Source organism: Halichoeres trimaculatus, unplaced genomic scaffold (genome assembly GCF_033239565.1).
Source record: "Halichoeres trimaculatus isolate MK-OKI-2021-1 unplaced genomic scaffold, fHalTri1.1 fHalTri1_scaffold_13, whole genome shotgun sequence".
In the NCBI taxonomy this organism is placed as follows: Eukaryota; Metazoa; Chordata; class Actinopteri; order Labriformes; family Labridae; genus Halichoeres; species Halichoeres trimaculatus.
Window position 1 is genome coordinate 14,520,578 of NW_027437191.1, and position 21,839 is coordinate 14,542,416.

General features: G+C 42.3%; 1 protein-coding gene across 3 annotated transcripts in view; it reads left to right on the forward strand.

Moving 5' to 3' along the window:
• Window positions 1-2,568: 2,568 nt before the first annotated feature.
• Window positions 2,569-21,839, forward strand: part of evlb (Enah/Vasp-like b) — a 65,488-nt gene continuing 46,217 nt past the window's right edge. Inside the window, exon 1 of one of the 3 annotated variants that reach the window (XM_074685801.1) lies at window positions 2,569-3,037. In XM_074685801.1, coding sequence (XP_074541902.1) covers window positions 3,033-3,037 — 5 coding nt within the window. In that variant the 5' untranslated portion in view covers window positions 2,569-3,032. Of the gene's footprint in view, window positions 3,038-20,563; window positions 21,315-21,839 lie in introns of those variants that run through there. The other 2 variants (XM_074685800.1, XM_074685799.1) reach the window with 2 other exon arrangements.

The following is a 21,839-nucleotide window of genomic DNA, read 5'->3' on the forward strand; positions in this document are numbered from 1 at the left end:
ATCGCCTACTCTTCCACTCTCACAGTCACAAGGATGCGTTTAGGTACCAAAATATGGTACCTTTTGATTTTACATGAATCGGTACTTGGTACTACAGACAGAATTTGACAATACTTATGAAAATACCTAATTCGGTACCCATCCCTAAATGTCTTGAGGATTTTTATGCCATGATTATGTGTTCAAAGCACTGACTGTACATAAAACAACATGTGACCACCTCTTCCTGTCATACAACAATGAAGCTAAAGTATCTTGTTGCACTGTGATGCACTGGTGGTGCTGTTTAGAGCCAGTCTGCACAGTGGACAACAACCCAATAAAAATTACAACTTGATCACAGAGAAAATGTGCAATCAGATGTGAATTAGCCTGATAAGAAATTTTTAAAACAACAGAGAAAACCTTCTCTGATGTGTGTATTTAAAAGTTAAAAGATGGAGAAGACGGTCTTTGTGACCAAAAGTCAATGGTGTGGAGAAGCTCCAACCTTCTGGTGAACAGTCACGTCATCCATCTTTTTATAGTCTTGATTTAAAGCTTGAAATATGAGCTTCAAAGGCTTCCATAGCTTCCCAGGAGACCTCAGTTTTTTCCTTAGGTTTGTTTCTTACATACTAGTTACTGTGTTTTTGTTCTTTGAACGCTGGTTGTTTCCTGTATATGTTCTCTCTGTTACTTTGTGTGTGAAGTTTTGTTGAGTAAGTAGGGGTTGTGTGTCTATAAAGGGGCTGTGGCTGTGTGGTGGAGGAGGGTATCGGACTTTTATGTGTGTATGTGCGTGCTGTGTTTTTTTTTCTTTTTTGGTCTTTCAGTTGATGTTTCACATTGAGCTCAAATGATAAACTGCATGTAAAACAATTCTCAAAAGGCTCGCTATAGCTCAGGACAATCCATTAAAACAGATATGATCAATAACAGACAAACTTGTTTTTGTGTTATCTTGTGGGAATGTGTGTGTGTGTGTGTGTGTGTGTGTGTGTGTGTGTGTGTGTGTGTGTGTGTGTGTGTGTGTGTGTGTGAGAGAGACAGAGAGAGACAGAGAGAGAATTTTCCACTGTAAGATAAACATTTTTTCAGATTTGATTCACTCAAAGGTCAAAGGTCAGCTGTCTTGGGGGTTTCATACGTCCTTGTATGGCAGCAGCGCCTTGTGTTTTTCAGTGACATTCTCCACCAAGATGAATCATAGCAATCAAAAATTAATCCTTATACAGCTGAATGTCTTTGGACTTGATTGAAAACTGTGACACCTTTAGTGTGACCTTTAATAAAGTGTGTCAAGGATTACAAGAGGAGCACAGTTTTGTGTGTCTACAGCTTCAGCGCCCTCCTGTGGAGGTATAGGCTAAAACATAGATAACTGATAAAACAGATACTATGTTAGGATGTTAATGTTGCAGCACATAACCCATCTCTGGTGACATAAATTAAAAATTTCTTATTTATTTATTTATTTATTCATTTATTTATTTATTTTTACTTAATTGAATCTCTCATTGTTAATGTGAGGCTGGTCGACTTCAAGCTGTGTCCTCACCACTGTTGAAACACAAGTGTTGTATTAATGGGAATTAGGATGACCTCTGCTGGTAAGATGGTTGAACTGCAGAGGGGTAGATAAATGTTTGAATGTAAAATAGTTTATAAGAATGAGCTTTTTAGAAAGTGGAATAGTAAGATCTGAAGCATTTTTATTTAGACTCAAGGTGTTAAAGTGTAAAATTTTTCACTGTAAATCCAGCTGCCAGTAGATCTTTTGTGTAAGAAAACAGCTGCACATACTACTCTTGTGTTAGAAAATCCTACCAACGCAGAAAGAATCTGGCTAAACTTGATGTTAAATTACATGAAGAATAACACTTCAAACCTAACCAGTTGTCAAAACATACAAAATGCAACTAGGAGATCCTACATTTCATTGTTTGAACTTCTTCACTGCGCTTTTCTCATCCATGAAGAGTACTCTAAAACAACAAGATGAAAGTTGGTTATAACATTTGGGAAAACCTAAGATGGATTTAACAGACTCAGGGACCCAAAGACCTGTGTGTCTGACCAGGAGCAGCCAACCAGAGCCTCAGTGGAGCTTTAACAGAGCTGTCTGTCCACCATGTGAGGAAACAGCAGCTGCTCTGCTGCTGCAGACAGCGACAGATGTTAGCCGGTCTATTGTTGCTACTGCTGCCAGGTGTGTGAGCTAAATACAGTACACTACTTTTTTTTTTTTTTTTTTTTTTTTTTTTTTTTTACCGTAACAAGACATTATTCACTGAGCAATGTGCACTAGCTTGTGCAAAAAGAGGCAACCCCCCAAGAAGAAAAAAAAAAGAAAACAGGAAGAAACCTAATTCGACATGTTAGATGTAACTCTTGCGGTTGTATTGAACTCCACATTCGAGCGAACATTGAAGGAAAAATCTATCTTGGAGTTTCTGGAGAGTGGTCTCTGTATGAGGAATAAAAACAAAAATTTGTTCCTACAACAACTTTTACAGGAAGGTGTGCGTTTGTTTTTCACTCCTGCCTGCACGGTAGCTGCATCACCTGACCGAGGGCGCTACTGTGCAGCAAAACCCATCATCACTCTCAGGAGGAGCTGAATATTTCAGCAGGCTCTCGCTCCATGCATCCTCCCAGTGGTTGAAGGGAGGAAAAGATGGCACCTCACGCGCCGCTGTCAGCCTCTCCGGCCGGCTTCTCGTGCTGCGGACAGCGGCGTGCTACCATATGAGATGGCTCCGACCGAACCACCATCTTCCTGACGACACAGCTAAGAGCGTTTTGTATGATTTTTAAAATCCAGACCTAAAAACTGTAGGCATCTTTGTAGCATTTTCCACACCCTGTCGCCTTCTCAGACCTCAACATCTGCACACTCAGCCGGCTGGAGGCTGCAGCGGAGTTTTTATTCAAACCCCGGGAGCTGCAGCTGCTACTGCTGGATCATTATTAGCAGAACTGAACTCAAGGACAAACACTGAGCGGACAGAAAACAGCCTTCATCATATTCACTCGAGCAGGAGGGGAAGATGAGGTAAGCAGAAGCATGCGTGATTCTCTCGCTGCACAATATAGCTGTGATTCCGCTGCGCATTATTCCGGGATATTAGAGGATAGAGCGAGATAAGCCTAAACATCCTATTAACGGGTATTATGTTGGTTTCCTGAGCGCACGTTCACTCACAGGCCTGTGGTGAGCAGGTCACCACAGCACAAAGGTGTATCACAGCAGCACGCGCTGCTATTGACCGGCAGGTTACTTTGTTGGCCGACAGAAAATGAACCTTTAAGAGGAGCAGTTTATCTGAGAGCAGCTCATGAAGGTGTCCACAGATTATAAACCATAATCCAAATAAGTGACAGGGCTTTGATGATCCGGTTAACATCTCTGTCACCAGCTCGCGCTCCGTGATGAGTCACGCGGAGCTTGTCCGCGGAGAAATGAAAAGATTTGCTGTTATGGAAACCAGGGTAAACCTGCAGATTTGTTTCACTGATGTAATTTGTGAACATGGTGTTTACAGAGCAATCACATGTGTTTTATTCCTTGAATCACACCTATTTCTGCACGCGCATAGATGAAATCCTTGTGCGCATGCACGCGCACACACCTTCCCACCTGCGAGCCAATCAGCTAAGAGCATTCACCACAGCATCCAGACACAGCTGTCTGAAGGATGCAAGCACTGTTATTACTGGCTGATTAAAGGAGCCAATCAGGTGAAGTGTGACTGGATGATGTCAGCAAATCAGCTGTGAGCCTGCTGAACCTGTGGGTGGAGCTGCAGAGCCTGGCAGAGGAACATCCTGGACAGGAGAAGCGTTTGGCTGACTGATTGTTACTGGCATTGACATGTGTGCGAGTGTGAGCGTGTGTTTGTGTTTGCATGTGCCCCAGGGTCACAGCAGGACTTTGTCACCAGGATGCTTTCAGTCAGCGCCTCTTTACAAAAGTCCACCTCAGACCCTAACACTGCTCAGTTCTCTGCTGCTACCTCCACTACCACCTTAGTGGTAAGTGTCACTCAGAGGCTTGACGTGTGCACCAAGTTTTATTTTCATACTTTATACTGAACGTAATTATATGTCCATACTACAGTCTGTAGGCAGATGGCTTTTGAACTTGTATCCTGCACACCTTATCTCCGTTTCTCTAGTTTAAAGAAAATTACTATTTACAACCAGGAACATGAATACATCATGGTCTTACTTTATAATCCCTCTGCCTGTGTGTCACTATAAGTTCATGTACCTTTACCTTGTACTCAACAAATTCTGTCTGGGTTTAGCCGCATCTTTTCTTAACTCAAAAACATTTGATGAATCATGAAACAAAAATATGACAATGTAGAATTTGGACTGTTGAGCAGCTTAAATCTTATATGAGGTAAGAATGGAACATTTCTCTGATGATAAACATGACCTGCTCTAACATTTTTTGAAACATGCTACTGTCATCAAATGTAAAATGAGCGTATGTTTCACCATTTGATGTGTTGTCTTTGCAAATACTGCATCGTTTGCATTCTACACTGAATCCCAATGTTTTTGAAGTGGGGTTATTTTTTTGCTGTAAAGGGTTTACTCACAGTGAGTATTTCAGTATGGGGGCAAACATCAACACACATAAATAATTTGTTTGAAGGCCTGCAGGCACACTGTACTATTTCCAGTATCTGTAATTCTTCACTTGTAGTACCGTGAGCTGTGTAAATAGACACATATATCACTGCCAGATAAAAAGAACATCTTCAGTTAAGTTTATGTTTGATATAAACTAACTCTGACAAGCTGTCAGTTGTATCATTTATCATTTGAGTACTTTATCTGACAGCCAATTAAATGTTGGGCTGTGACTCAGTATGAGTGGTTGTGTGCTGTGCAGTGCTGCTCTGTAGGTGGCAACATAGGCTGTGAGTCAACACAACAAGCGACACTTCACACAGTTTGTTTATTCTTAGCTGTGATTTGGTGTGTGTGTGTGTGTCCCTGCCTGTCAGTGTGTGGCCCTCTGCAATCATTTTGGATCAGTTTGATGTGGGCCTAAGACTTTAAATGATCAGGATTTAGTGCCATCGTTTCCAGTGTGACAGTGTTGGATCAGTAGCTCGTTTTGTGAGGGCTTAATTGGATTTGCCATTTTATAGTAAGAGCTTAAGTTTGTAGGTTAGTGCTGTGATCTAATCAGCATTGATTTCAGTGCTTTTCCTTCTGTAGTTCACACATATATTACTCAAGGTCGGATGAGCAGAAGAATCAGGGTGAAGTGCAGAAATAAGTTGTTTTCAAAGGTCAAAGGTTAATTTGGGGGTTTAGATTTGATATTAGCACAAATTGTGTATCATTTGCACCACTTATCTGGTAGGCACTTTGTAAATTGAAGGTTATTTCTGCAGTATATTTAGCCTTCTGTTTATAATGTCAGTTATTATGTATTTACAGTTTAAATTTGGACATAAATGTGTTTTTAACATGTTCATGTTGGCTAGGTTTCATAACTCATCCTACTCTTTCTTTTCATTTACTTGGGGAGTCCAAATCTTCAAACCAACACAGCTCTCACAGCTCTGATGTCTGTTTCTCATTTGTTAGGATTAGACACATTAGTGTAATAATCTCCAGCTGTGTAGACAGTGGAGGTGCTGTACGTCTCAGGGGAAAGTTTCCCGGGACAGTAAAGCCGGGGTTTGTGATTCCAGTCTGGGATTTTGTTGAAGGACTGATGGCTGCTCTGATGGAGCCTGAAAGTCTGAGTCCTCCTCTGCAGGATAATCATTTTATCTTTCCAGTTTCCATCTCCATTGGCTCTCCCTTGCTCCCATGTATTGATTGACATGCTGCGATAAAGGCAGCAGCTTGTTTTCCATGTTAACCTACTGGTCTGACACAAAACCAGTAAGCCTGGATTATATGTGATGGGCTGGTCTGTCGATACATCCCCTCAGCTTTTCATTCACCACCATCGTTTTGTCAAAGCCTTGTCCAAATCTTTAGTTCATCCCCTATCTTGTAACTCATCAGTGATTGTCTTAAAACAACATACATACAACTCTGGGAGGGACCAGCAATTTTTCAGCCTGCCATTTTTCTCTTCTGTGTGTTTCATTTTTTGTAGTCTGGGTAGCAACTTCAAGGTAGAGTCTACAGGATTAATTAATATTTTTTCTACATTAATAGACCATAGCAAGTTGATGTTTTGGTTGTCTCTGGACGTTTTTGGGTGGCGGTTATGGATACCTGATACCGTGAAATGAAGCCAATCTGCGGACACAGCCACATTGGTTGTGACACAGGTTGTGAGTTTCCTTTCAAACAGCTACAAGCGCCCAACAGTCACGTGAGCTGAGCTGTGTCTCTGATTAGACAAATGATCCTAATAACTTCTAAACCACCCAGCTAGAAAAAAATGTACTCATAGTGTGTGCTGATAGTGAATTCAGCGTTTCAGACCCAAGCCGTTTTTTGAACCAGGCTGTAAATGTGCCTTTTAATGTCGTAAAGCGTTTTTTTTTTTTTTTTTTTTTTTTTGGCTTGGTATGTACGTAACTTCCAGTCTTTCTGCAGCCGGCCTCAAGCAGATTCTCAATGAGCTGTAACTTTTAATACTTTCTTTGTTTTTCTTAACCAGATGTTGCAGTTTAGCAGAGAGTAAAGCGTTTCCACCAAGCAGACCGGTTCGGTTCGTCTCGGTACGGCGTGCATTTTGTGGTGTTTCCACTGACTTATCCCGGGACAGATCCCTAAAAGCAGAGACGAGCCGGCCTACTTTTTTGGGACCCTTCCGTATGGGTGCCAGACTGAACTGATCCGCTCTCGAAAGGTGGAGCAACACACTGCAGACTGTTGATTGGTCAAAAGAATCACCACTTACCCTGACAGCGGCTGCATTTCTCCTGGCAGCACACAGACTTCTCTGAAACGAAGCTTGATTTCACTTTGTATCAAAGAGCTACATGCCAGTCACATAGGCGATGATGGGACGAAATGCTGCATGTCTTTCATCCGTGCTCTTTGTTTACTGTGTCGCATTTTTCTTCTTTGTTGGATTTAATAGCGGGTAAGCTGCTACAGTGTCACGCTATTGTTTAACAGCTGCGGCTGTGGCATCCAGCTTACACACCGCCCACCACGAGAGGGCACAGTTTGCTGTGGAAACACAAACGGGATTAGGCTTGACTGTACTAAACCGAGCCAAACTGACCCAGACTGCTTGGTGGAAACACAGCTTAAGGTTACATCAGCCAATCACAGCGCGCTTAGTGTGCAGGTGACTTTGCGTTTTCATGTAACTGTTTATAATTATCCAACATTGATAAAAAAAAGTGTTTTCAATTTATTTTCCTCATGGACATGCAGATATTGGTTTATTTCCATCTTATTAGCTTGATGACTACTTTGTGTTACTGTCTTCTTGATGAAAAGACCCAATGCAAGTTTGACATTTAACACAGAGCCATGTATAATAATTAATTTACATTATCTGTCTGTTAGCGTGGATGAATGGAGATGTAAGGAGCTTTAAATCACCCTCAGAACAAAAGGTGCCTCTTCAGCCTGAATGTGTCAGACGTGTGCTTCCAGACCCCACGTGAAGCGGTTTATTCCGTCACTAAAGGACTGCTCCATTCATTAATTTTGCTTATGACTGCCCCGCCCCTCTGCTGGACTCTGACAGCAGGATTGATGTGTGATCCTGCCTGCAGCCCATGGTGGCCTCCCACCATCGCTACAACCTCCATTTACACATGAGTGCATAAAATGAGTTTGATTAGTCTCTGAAAGTAAAGAGAGGGCTCCATCGATCCTGCGTCATCACTGCTGGCCGATGTGTATTGACGGGAACAGTTGGTGGTTTGTGTGTGACCCATATGAATTGCAACATTAATTGTGAGTGCGTGCTGAGCTAATGCACTAGAAGGCGGGCACATAAAGGTAAACTCAGTTAAACTCTGACTGATTATTTGTATCAACATGTAGACCAACATGAAAGTAGAGACGTGTGACAGTGAATGTTTGGTTTTTATTCCTCTGAAGATGTTGTGAGAGGGAAATAGGTTTTGGAGGAGGTACAGTGAGAGGTTAACTTCCATAATACACCTACACTGTAAACCAATACTGCGTGCACCTGGTGCCTGACCTCTAATAAATCAAAATGTCTCGGCTTTATTGTGTTGACTGTAATGTCCTGCTGCACCACAAAGTCCTGACTTTAGTGGAGGTCAGATTACTCTCTCTGTGCACAGCTGCGAGCTTTGAAGTCTCACAGGTGTTTTTTTACAAACTACTTCAAAGTTAAACCTTGTTATGTTAAAAAAGTCGGGGGAATTTTTAACTGCATATTACACAAAATACTTTAAATTTCACTGCTTTGAAACAGGCTTTATGATCCATGAAATTGGTCCTTTTTTTTCTACATTTTGTTTGTTGGGCTTTATTAAAGCACCACAAGGTGAAGACAACACTGACATTTATCTCACATGTAGACTCTTTGACCATGTTTCTTCCCTAGCATCGGCTTTATCTCTATTGTTGTTGCTTTTGTTTGACTGTCAGTAGCTTCACTCTTTTGATTGAGTCTCAAAGTTCTCAACATTGGCTTGTCATCCTTTATATGGCAACAAAAGCCTGTCTGAAAACTTGCGTAGCACTGTCATTCTTGTTCCAGACTACAGACAGACAAAATTAGCAACAAGCTAGGGCACAAAGTGAAGCATTAGGCAGCAAACAAAAGAGTTACCTCACACTTTGCTTACCTTGGTATCTATAAAAATAGACAAAAGATGTGTAGATATTGGGCATTCATCACCTTGTCACAAACTGGTTTTTGAATAAATGTTAATGCTGTGGGGGAAAAAGAATAAAAAAGGGATGGAAATTAGGGAAAATTCTGATTTTTCTAGTAAAAACTTACTTGGCTGTATGTAGTCCTCAGGTGGCATCTTTATTGATCATGTGCAGTGGGCATCATGCACAGTGCATGAAGGGAGTAAGGCCTCAGTAGCCCTGCGGTCAGCAAAGAGCTACTATCAGGTCAAGGAATTGCACAGATATTCAGGTAAACTTGCATTAAACCTGGTTGTTTGCGCCAAAGTTAAGCTAATATAAACTATTGCTTTATTTAAGTTCCTTGTCAGTAATTTCCAGTTTACCGCCATAAATTTCTGTGAAAAGTTTCAGACTTTCAAAATCTGTTTCAACAACAAAAAGTTAACTAAGGTTTAAATAGATGTTTGCAGTATTTCTTAGAAATCAATACCATAGACTGTAAAAACGGACGTCCGCTTGCTCAGCTCGAAGTGAGGTCTCCACCAAAACTGCTCCCCCTGGTGGCTGGCTGCAGTATAGGTTAAAAAATCTGGCTTTCCAGTCATTCCAGATGGGCTGTGGTCATACTTTAAAAAATTAATTCTCCTTGTAGAAATGTTTCTCACGTCCGTTTGTTGTGGTGATTTGAAGATATAGTTTGGCTGTCTTGTATTCAAGTCCTCTTTTTTCTAAAAAGTTTCGTTTTCTTTAGTTATACGTGGTTAAAAATAAGGCTCTACGTAACGTTTAACGATGATTGACAGCTGCCGTTCTCGTGTATTTTGTGGGAGGATTGTAAAATATGTCAGGAGGTAGAGTCAAGAAGTGATTAGACTCTCAAAAAAGAAAAAAAAATGTACATTTTTTTGTCACCCGGCTCCATTTAGATTCTCCCAGAATCCCTCACAGTCTCTGCTGGCAGACTCTGGCTGCACATCTGCTGCAATGGCTGCACCTGTGACGGAGGAATTTTGGCTTAAAAACCAAATGGTAAATGGTGGAACCACGCTGTTCACTCTATATACAGTCTATGATCAATACAAGCTAGTTAGCGAGGCAAAATCAAATTGATGAAAGCATTTAGACAGACACTTTTTTAAAGGATTGCAAAACTACAGCTGACTTTGGCCTCTGTTGAGTGCTTTGCTGCATAAGACAAACAAAAAACGGACATAATCCAGGCAGAAATTAGTTTTCACCTTTGCAGAACATCAACACAAGGTTAATTCTTTCTAATAAAAGCTGTAAAAAGCTGTGATCGTTTTATTGGCTTTCACCCAACTCATCCATATTATAACCATACTGCTGTTAGCAGCTACACTGTGAGCCAAGAATAATGCAAAATATATGTTAATGAGGCAAGAAAAAACAAGATGCACAGACATCTGTGGCAGCCGCTTGTTGTTTGGTTTATAAGCCTGTGCAAGGAAAATTAATGCACTTCCTGCTAGTTGTGTATCTATAAACTGCACGCTGATACTGATGCCTGTGAACATCTGTGAATAAAAACATACTATTCGTCTTGTGCATCCCAGCACACTCCATGTGGTTTAGTAATCAAGGAAGAGCCAGAAACCGGTGAGTACCATGAGTTCACAGTACAAACGTAAAACAAAGAAGGCTGTCTCACTCACACACACACACACACACACACACACACACACACACACACACACACACACACACACACACACACACACACACACACACACACACACACACACACACACACACACACACACACACACACACAAACATACCATGACACATCCAGTGTCAGGCATGAGGTCATGTTACCTGTCTGTGTTGTAAGTCTTTACTAAAACACAATGCATTCTGGGTGACAGCAGAGCAGTTTATGAGTCATAATTATGTACATTGAGGTGTCGCGTGGCAGAGCGCTGAGGCTGATCTGCACAGACATTTGTGCAAGTATGTGTGTGTGTGTGTATGAGCGAGAGGTCATCAACTCTTTGTGAACATGAATGAGAAGAAAATCACTCCCCCCTCCTCTCCCCCGCTCTGCTTCCCCCCTCTGTATCACCCCTGCTTGCTCTCATTGGTGTGTGTAATTAAATGATTGGCTCATGTGAATCAGACGAGTATGTGTATTTCTGTTTGTGTGTGTGTGTGTGTGTGTGTGTGTGTGTGTGTGTGTGTGTGTGTGTGTGTGTGTGTGTGTGTGTGTGTGTGTGTGTGTGCTGCTGCTGAAACACAACCCCTGAGCCTGAGAGGATGAGCCCGTGTGAGTTAACTGAGACGACAGGAAACGTCAGAAACCTCTGAGCTGGTCTCTGTCACACATCTTACGCTTATTTAACACCTCTCTTTCTCCCACTGACTTTGTTTTGTATGGCGTGACTGCACACAGGTGGATAGTGGGTATTTATGAGGATGAAGGGGAAGAGGAGTCAGATTGGATTATATAGAACAACATGTGAGGGGAAAAATGTAAAGTGTAATCTGGCTGTTGTTGCGCAGTGACACACTTCAGTGTTGAAGAAATGAAATAAAAATGAGGTCGAGTGCTGCTCTGGCTTTGAACTGGGGAAATCACATGCATATAGGATGAACTGTGTCTCAATTGTAATGCATTTCATATCCCACTTGGAGGGTGCAGTCAGAAAAAATGCTGCTCTCGTGTGTTATGTTATTAGGCCTAGTTTTTACTCTTGTGTTGAACCCCAGACTAGCACTTCATACTTGTGCAACGATGTCACTCAGCACTTTTGTTATATTATTAACCAGTTAATACATTTCAGGCTTTGTTGTATATTTTAAAATGATGTTTTTGGTCGTTATTACACTTCAGGCTCTAACCGGGCTACTCAATGTTTTTTTTTTCTTTTTAGTAATGGTAATTAATAAGAAATATTAAAGATTGTTTTATTTTTAAGAGTATTATTTACATCTCATTTTTGGAACAGTTGTTTTTATGTACTTACAGTTTGATGTTATTGGTATGCAGGGAAATGATGTGAGTCTTAATGACTACAGCCTATCACAGGGCAAACAAAAAATTCAGCGGAAAACTCCAAATTTCAGGAAGACAAACACTTGTGCAATGCAGACAATAGGACAGTCCCATAATGATTATTAAACTTGAGTCTAAAGGGCATAAATATCCAACAACACTATTAAATAAGGGGTACTGTGATTTCTTCAGGCTTTATATTGTCCCTCTGGTACCCCAGTAGTAGCTTTACATGATGATATAAGGCATAGAAAGTTTATTTATAAAGCACATTTCGACAAGGCAAAAGTGCTTTACAGACAGAACAAATTCAAATAAAACAATTAAAATTCAATCAAAAGCAGATAAAAATTAAAAAGATACAGTAAAACAATAAGATTAAAAGAAAAAAAAGTTAAAATAGAATTCAAAACAGATTTTAAGATAAGAGTGGCAGTGCAGAGTTAAAGTGAAGATATTAAAATGAATTGTTAAAATGCTCTAATTAAAGGCAGCTGTAAAAAGGTGAGTCTTCAACCTGGATTTAAATGAGTTCAGAGTTTCAGCAGACCTGATATTTTCTGGCAGCTTGTTCTAGATATTTGGAGCATAGAAGCTGAATGCTGTCTCTCCATGTTTGGTTCTGATTCTGGGGACTGAAAGCAGACCTGATCCAGAAGACCTAAGTGGTCTTGGTGGTTCATATGGGATCAAAAGATCATTGATGTATTTTGGCCCCAGTCCATTCAGAGCTTTGTAAACCAACAGGAGTGTTTTAAAGTCTATCCACTAACAAACAGGAAGCCATTGTTAAGACCTCAGAACTGGACTGATGTGATCCACTTTCTTGGTCTTCGTGAAGACTCGACCAGCAGCTCTGACTGATTTTTTAGGGAGACCTGTAAAGACGCTGTTACAGTAATCAAGCCTACAGACGATAAAAGCATGGACCAGTTTTTCCAGGTCCTGCTGACACATCAGTCTTTTAATCCCTGACACATTCTTTCAGTGATAGTAAGCCGACTTTGTAACTGTCTTAATGTGTTTGTTAAAATTCAGGTCTTAGTCCATGATCACACCCAGGTTTCTGGCATGGTCGGTGGTTTTTAACTTTAACATCTGGAGCTGCTCACTGACTGTAAATCTCACTGATCTGGCTCCAAAAACAACAACCTCAGTTTTATCTTTGTTTAGCTGGAGGACATTTAGGCTCATCCAATCATTGATCATTGATCTATAGTTAGAAAAATAGAGTTATGTGTACCTTGGTGTTTGAGGGCCGCCCTTCTAACTAAGTGTCAACAGGATTGGAGATCCCTGTGTGATGACCTCATGATTTCAGCTAGTCCTGTGAGGCCCCTTGTGGTATTTTAGTTCTCATGATCATTTTGAGAAATAAACAGACAGATTCAGGGATTTCTACAACATATGAATATGAAGAGGTTTGAAAATCTGCACATTGGTTTAAACATCCAGCTCTGTTATTTTCAACTTATGTTTAAAAAATGGATAGCAAAATACCTCCTCTTCTCTGTATTCAACAAACCCAAGATATTACTTTAAGGTAAAGGTTAAACTTTGCAAATGAGTGCGCAAATGCCTCTGAGAAATCTTGTGGAATAAGAAAAAGGTCAGCGTAATGATGAGAAGAAGAGATGAATCATCTGAGGATCCACACAGAGATTACAGGATGTTTTGTTTTTGCCTGAGGTTGTTTCTGCTGCATCAGAAGCAGTGATTATACAGAGTCACACCAACACATGAAAACATACTCTAAAAGACACGCGCTTTTGTCTGTGCACATCCTACAACCACCATGTGTGTCAGTACGCAGAAGCAGACAGCTGGAATCACCAACATCACACTGGTAGAGTGTGTGACTCACTCTTTTTTAAGTGGCAGTACCTTCATGTGGCGTGTGTGTGTAAATCAGAGTTAGACGGCCTGACGTGTGGAGTATTCTGCCGCTGCACAGCAGACACTCTGCTGCAGAGTCTCCTGCTCTTTTCACACGTCGTAGAGATGTCACTTGACGGGATGCAACAAAGACTCTTTGTGCATCTTCTCTTTGTAACAGGTAGTGTATTTCTTGAACTGGTAGCTGCATACGCTTTACACAGAAACAGACCAGATGTGCGTAAATAAGAAAGTAAGACAAGTTACACTTCTTTTATGACATTTTATATTTATTGTTTTTTAGTGCTTGACAAGTTAACGCGTTATTTTCGCGTTAACCCGTCAATCTATTAACGCCGTTGAATATTTTATCGCACATTAGTGTATGTTGCTAACATGCTTTTATTTTGTAAATGTCTGTTGCTGACCGCGGTGGAACTGGAAGTGAAATAAGGGGAAACACACGATGAGTAACCAAAACAAGCATGGAGAAGAGGGGCAACGCCACAGAACTTAAAGGCGCTCGCCGCTTAGTGTATCAGTCCGCGCGCACGGCGTGCCAGATAAACAAACGCAGGTAGTCTGCCAGGACGAAGGGACATGATGAGAACTAGAGCCTTATTTAGCTGTGTTTTTGTGTGAAAGCAATGCCCTGAAAATCCTCTAAATAAAGCCTGAATGCAGACCGATATCAGATTTTTTCGGTGGGAGTCTGTTTATTTGTGTTTTTGGTCAAGTAAAATTTGGCCCCGTCTGAGTGCTGAGGAAACCAGCAGAGGAGCAGGGAGGGGGTTTTTGGTGCTAGCGCTCTGGGCTTCTGCTGCACAAAAACACTGCTGTAGGGGTAATTTCTGTCCTAAACCTTGTGATAGGACCCAACTTGTTCCATCCTGGAGTATCACTTCAATGCCCTGACAGTGGCAATAAGCTTTAATTTTGTATTTACATTTTGTAAATTTGATTTGCACTAAATATGTGATTTAACTATTACTGTACAACAAGTACTGATTTAGTGTTTGCATGACAGATGTTATGGCACTTTCACAATGCAATTAATTATGATTAATCAGGAAAATCATGCGATTAATTACAATTAAACGTTTTAATCGTTGCCCAGCCCTATTATTTTTATCTTTTACTGGTACAAACAAGAGTAGTACCATAAATGTCACTCAGAAGATCTTCAACTTTAACTAAATGTGTTTAGTTAAAGTGAATTTATGTAGCAAGTGAATTTTATGTTTGCTAATGCTAATGGTGGCGGTGTTAACCTGCTAGTATAACTAACAGGTGGAATCAAGTAAAAAAGAAAAAAAAGAGGTTTTATGATTTACCAGAAAATCCATCTGCTTCCTCCACTTCCCTCCAAATAAACTCATTTTTTTCCTGTTCCCAGAAAAAATAAGCAGGTTGTGTCGTAGAGATCGAGGGAGCTGTGCAGGGGTACAACCAATTTGTGCTCCAGTTTCCAGGTGAATAAACCTCTGATGGTCCGTTCAGTCATATGTTACTGCTGGCTGGTCAGCATGGCACAAAAAGAGTCTCTCCTATATCAGAGTTTTTGGCTCTTGCAGATGAAGTGAGTAGAGTGTTGAACATGTCACAGATTTGCACGTGTAACTTGCTTGGTTTGCTTCACCAAACTCCCATCGTTTGCATTCAGAACTCATGTTTACTGACATCTTTTTATTCACCTTATATATGATTTCCCTGCACTAATGATTTTATTAATGAAGAATTTTCTCATCATATATCAGCAGCTCTGTTTTTGCTTTGTTTAGCTCACCTATGCAAAAAAGGTGAATTCCTCTTCAGTTTCCAGTTGTGTGTGAACGGCCCCTCAGTCACACACTCAGACACAGTCACGCTGTGTGTCAGACAGAAGGCCATCCCTCCTGCTATACGCTAATAGGCATGGTTTTACAGAAGCACTTGGCTGCTCGGTCTCTTTCAAGCACACACACACACACACACACACACACACACACACACACACACACACACACACACACACACACACTCAGTAGAAGTGGAAGTGTGTGGATTAAACTACAATCTGCTGCCAGGGTTTAACCTGTGAGGGAGTGGTGGGTGGGGGAGGGGTGGGTTCAGTAAGTGAAGGCTCAGGGCGCGGTCACTCTCGCCATTCAAACCGTGCTGTTCTGCTAACTCTGGGCCTAATAGTGGACACTGTTATAACTACGAGCAAAAATGATGATGTACCCCTGCTGCAGAACTCCTACTACGCACAAAACCAGCACTCGGACAGTCTCCCCACAGCAGGGCTGGCCAGTAACAACTCGTCTGCTGGGTCCGCACTGCTTTGTGCGGATGAATGTTGTCATTTTCGCACCTATGCCCCCTCACGTGGTCCCTTTTACATGGAAAAGTTCTGCGCCGCGCACACTCCAAAATTTCTAACCTGTGGGACAAGATAGCGGAGTAACGGGATCTTCTAGTGGTCGAAGTGCAGAAATACAGGCATCTGTATGACTCTTCGCACAGAGATCACCAGGTTAACCGGGTGGTAAATAATTCATGGTGTGAAATTGTGGCCACTCTCGGCAAACAAGGGAAATTGTTTAAAACATCCTGGAAAAATCTTTGGGATAGATATGTTGTTTTGTAAACAAAGGCAAACTTCTTCGACTCTCTTGAGATACACCGCCCCCTGCAGTTTGGGAATAGACACTAATGGCCACGTGGGGTGTTGAAAAAATTAAAAGCCCCTTGTGTTCTCTTGCGCGGATCTCGTGCGTCTGATTTCTGCATGTTATGTCCTGTAACACCCCTTTATTGTTTGAGATGATTGTTGAGAGGAGCAGTCGCAGCGATCATATGTCATGGATCATACTAGTGCTGCACGATTTGGGGAAAAGGTGCGATTTGCGATTAGGTGGACAATTTTGCGATTGCGATTGTGCTTGCGATTTAATAAAAAAAGTTGTGTCATGATGAGTCTACAGACTTGCTTGGTTATCATGGAGAAAAATCTGAATTGCATGTGCTGACAATGCGATTGCAATGGCGGTAACCTCTTTTGCGATTACGTAATTGCATGTGCTGACATTGCGATTGCGATTGCAATTGTGATAATCGTGCAGCCCTAGATCGTACCTCATCGCTCATGCATGAAATGGACTGCGCTGAAGCCCACCTCTCTGAAGCGGGCCAAAGCAGAGAACTGAATCGTGCTCAAGCACGATACTTGCGGTCACACTGGCCAAATGATCCCGACTTCAGGGTTGAAGTGTGCTGAAGCATGCCACGGTTTGCCAGTGTGATGGCGTCTTTAATGTCCTTTAGCCTTTCTGTGCTGTTTCTCCATCTTTTACTCTAAGATATCTCCTTCCCTCCTTTAACATTCTCTTTCTCTTTCTCTCCATTAAAACAGTTTATCTTCCACTCTGGTACTTCACTCTACCTGTCGGTCCATCTGGCCACATATCCACCCTCTGTCCTCTTCCTAAGCTCACCCTCCTGACTCTCTTCTACCTCTTCCAGTTGTCGATTGTTATGAAACCATTGTCACCATCATCCTCTGATCCTCAAATCTGCTGAATGTTTCCCCCTTGCTCCTAGTTTCTCTTTGTGTTTTCTGCCCACGATGACAGTTTCTCTGCTCAGAGACCAAAGAGCTTCACTCTCACAGTGACACACACACCATGAGGCTGGTGTGGTTTCTGTTGTGACAGAAGATGAAGGCACACACGCTCTTCCCTTGATCAGACTAACAAGAATAACTGAAACTGCTCATTCAGTTAGAGGACTTTTTAATTTACTCTTAGAGACAGTGTTCACACTTTATTTCTCATAGACAGCCTTGTGTGCTCCTTCAGTCTGTCACAGTCTGTGTCCACTGTCAGTCATTGTCAGAGATTAAGCAGGTAAATAGAGCTGCTCACGGCGTGCTGAAGTTTAATTTGGAAGGAATCAGATTGATTGATTCAGCTGTCCGTCTTTCCACAATCTGTGCAGTCACTGCCTCGCAGAAACTGTGAAAGCTTGTTACCTAGAAATTGTAGGCCCTGTACGGACTTCATAAGTGATACTAAAATATTCTCACTTTCATATATGTTCCTGTGCATAATCTATCATTTAAAATGAGATTATCAGCACCAAAATTCATTATATCTAAATGATATTTCTCAGTATCGACTGATGTCCCAGCTAGTCCATTTACGGCACATAGACTGAAAGTCCCTATGACGACGCTACGCCAGCCAGCCGGCAAAGTGAAGCAGTGAGAAGCAGGATCTGTCTGTTTTCTTGAGGAAGAGGATTTCTTGGATTAATTTCGTCGTCATTCCCAGGAGTTGTGCAAGTGTGAGCACAGTTTAAGATACACATGAGAGAGGATAACATGGAACAATATATAATGCTCTCACCTCTTAAGTGTATTTCTGCTTCTTCAAGTAAAAAAGTCGTTAAACTCTTGTTCCCATCAGGAGATGAGAGTTAAAATCAAGGGATGTGATGAGACAACAAAAGGCCAAAAATGACAAAAAACAAACAAAAGAACCCCGGTGCAGCAGTGGCAGGTCTCTGATGAGGGAAGTGAATCTATATTTGGCACATCTCTTGGTGTAAATGTAATTAAAGTAAAAACATTCATGTTGCGCCCTGTAGCTGTGGTAACTTCAGCTATGGGCTCTGTGATGTTAACAGCTGTAAACTTCAGAAGGATTTTTTTTGTATTTTAAAGGTAGAGTCTGCAGGATTTTCCTGAAAAATAAAATATCAACTTTTACAGGAACTATCCTGCTCAATCTTTACTTCTGGACCTCTATAAATGTGTTTCAGTGTCTGTGTCTGCCACGTCCCTCTCCTCAGCCTGTATGTTGTTTTGGTGGTTGTGAGATGTTTCTGGATGGAGAGTAAGGTGGTATTCATTCCTGGACTATTTGGTCCACTTTAAACGGACCAGGTTTCGTTTCCCATCTTGGTCCAGACTTTCCATGCAGGTGTGAATAGGTGTGCGGACCAAACAACCGGACTAAGACCCACTTTTTGAGGTGGTTTCAGTCCGTTTCCAAATGAACTCTGGTGCGGTTTGTGGTTCTCTGGTGCAGGTCTGAATACAAACCAAGGTCCATCCGAACTAACTACAGGATGCATGCGCCTTTTGGGCCTATAAAGCCACTGTAACCTAACCGTCTTTGGTTCATACCTGATCCTTCATCTTCTGTTTTGCCACGCTGTTGCTAGCATGTTGTGGGTCAGGACACGCAGAGCATAGCAAACTTGGAGAGCAGCACGGGACGAAAAGCAGTTGGCTTTGCACTGAGCAGGTATGTGTTAAATACTTGTGATTAGCTTGTGCTAACATGCTAAGTCAGGTGCACGGCTCTCGAGTCTCTCACACGAAGGAACGCGTTGCTGCAGGTGGTTGCTGGGCAAGTAAATGTGTTCACAAAGCTTTGGTCAGAGGCAGTGGGTGTGCACTGCTGCTAGCATCGAGCCAAGGAGGAGCCCAGTTTGAACAGTAGGGTTTGAAATTTCTTCAAATCCTACTGTTGAGTTTAAAAAGATCAGTGAACATGCAGTGGGAGTCTATTTTTAAATGATCTGTACATTTTTAGAGGGACAGTCCATGAATGTCTTTTTTTTTTCTTATCTGTCTTTTGCAAGTGTCTCATCTTTGTGAGTCTTCTGCACCAAACCACAGCAGTCCCTCTTTAAATCTGTGTTTACACGGCTGTGGAGCTATAATGATGCCACTTTTCTGTGAGGAGGCAACGTGATGCAACTCATTGCAAGCACAAGCAGACATTTGCTACTTTATGAAGTATTTTTTCCTCCTGCACGTCGCAAATAAGTCAACTAACATTACACGGGTACGGCGCAGAAAGATGAAATTTTATTGGCACGTCAGCAGCAAAGTGAACAGTCACGAAATTGCTGCAAATTGCAATGTCAGCCGTTGTCCACATTTGATACAGAGTGAACCGAATCATCCTAAAGCTCTGCAGCCTGACCAATCAATGAAATGGCCTGCTGGCAGAGCACAGCAGGACAGATGTGGGCGATGAGAGCTGTACTAGAAAGAGCACATTCCTGGGATGTCAGAGGATTGACAGTGAATATGGGAGGGATTTATTGGTTACAGGCAGCAGATTAGGGTTATGGCCACCCAACATTTACTGTATATGAGATGTAATCTGCATGCATGAGGATGGATGGAGGGAGAGAGGAGAGGCATGCTCTAGATGAGGTGTTTATTTTCAGTGATATTTTGATGATGCATTTCTAAAATCAGTTTGTTTACAGTTTATTCTGCAGTGAATAACAATGAGAAAGTAGCTGCAACATCCCAGAATGTTATCATTTAGAGAAACCAACTCTCGTTACAGAAGCAGTAAAATACAACAGTTGAATTTGATGTTTTACATTTAATTTGCTGTATACTTCTCTGTGTATCGCACATGCCCATGACCTCATTCAGAAACATCCACCTGAACAAATGGGATTTAAGTTATTTATGGCAAATGAAGCCAAATTTGACCAAGCTCAGACAAATAATATTAAAGCTGTATCTGTTTCCACCTGATTATTAACCCTTTGTGTTAATAACCATTTGGTAAATACACCCACTGTTTGTGTTTCCAAAGCGAGCTCCACCCAAACCCAGCACGCCACCTCACATCATATGTGAAAAGACAGGAGCCATCAGATGAATTAAAAATCTGTTGCTCCTCCTCCTCCTCGCCTCTCCTCCGTCTCCCCATGCAGGCTTACGCATCCTCGCCTCAGCCAATCCTGGAGCCGGGGAGAGGAAAGAGAGGGGGGAGGAAAGGGAGGGGCAGGACCATCAGCCTCCGGGGCTGGCGGCCCATCGCTCTTGTCACAGCTGGGAGGGGAAGGAGGGAGGAGGGAGGAGGAGGAGGGGGGGATGGAGTGGGAGGAGGTAATCCAATGAGACACAGAGAAGAGAGGCAGAGCGAGGGCAACGCCTCACAGCACCGGGAACCTCTCTCCATCTCTCTCTCTTTTTACCCCCCCTCCTCTGTCTCTGAAGCGTAAAAACCAAACGACTCGCATCTCCCATTCAGTCTCCTCTGTATGTGGCCGAGGGCTGCTCTCACTCATTTTTAAGCCTCTCATTACCCTGCATCTCAAAATTCTTCTTCTTTATTCCCTGACATTTTCTTTTCTACAATCTAAAGGATGATCTAAGAACCACAAACAAGGACACTTTTTTTCCTGCAGTGCTTTCAGGAGGCAGCATCTTTCTCTGGAGTCATCTTTGTTCTCTCTTCACAGCTGCTGAGTGTACAGTGGGGAAATAGGTTAGTGTGCCTGTTCAGAGCTGGGCGGTAGAGGTGATTGAATGGTCTGTGTGCAGCAGGAAGGAAGAGGAGGGGGATGACTTCCTGGCGGTAATGCTGCCAGCCCTGTGACCATTCGGGGAGAAGGTGACTTGGGATGCTGGTGATGAACTCTGACCTTTAGCAGAGGTGTCAGCAACAAGAATCTGGACCTAAACGAAAAAAAAGAAGACAACCTGTAGAGATTTCCTCTTTCATTTTTGTGAAACGGCGCTGACCTGTGTGTCTGACAACATGGACATCAACCTTCAGTCGCACCGCTTCTACTTCCCCCAGATCTACTGCGCTGATCCGGGGGCACAGCCGCAACTCACTGAGTTCAAAGTCAGGTAAGCGTCCAAGGGTGGGAAAGGTGTCAGCAATGGATCCATTAATTAGTGATTGATCCATCACTGATCCCTCAATGGTGGAGATACCCAGCTCTGAAGTCTCCATCATCTTTTGTCAGCATCACGTGCCTTTCAGATCCACCTAAATTTCTTCTTTAGCATCACGGTCATCTTTCTGTTAGACCCCCAGCTGCTGCCGCTTCTGCTGCTGCATATGAAGCGTTTCTGTGTACATTGAGTGCTGCTGTGAGTAGCTGTTTGCCCTTGCAGGGGGATGGGGCTGCATGCTAATGTGTCAGCTAGCTGTGCAGAAAAGTGTTCTCCTCCTGAGAGAAGCAGAGGGCATTGATGGCCTTTGGAGGGAGCTTGCCAAGTTCGGACGGAGCCGGCGACAGTGCAGCAGTTGTGTTATATTTTGTACGGCGGCTGCAGCCCTCTTGTTGGCCAACTCAGAGGCTCTTTTGTTCTCCGTGTTTACGCCTCTCTCTTTCTTTTTCTGCTACTCTTCCTCTCCAATCAACGGCG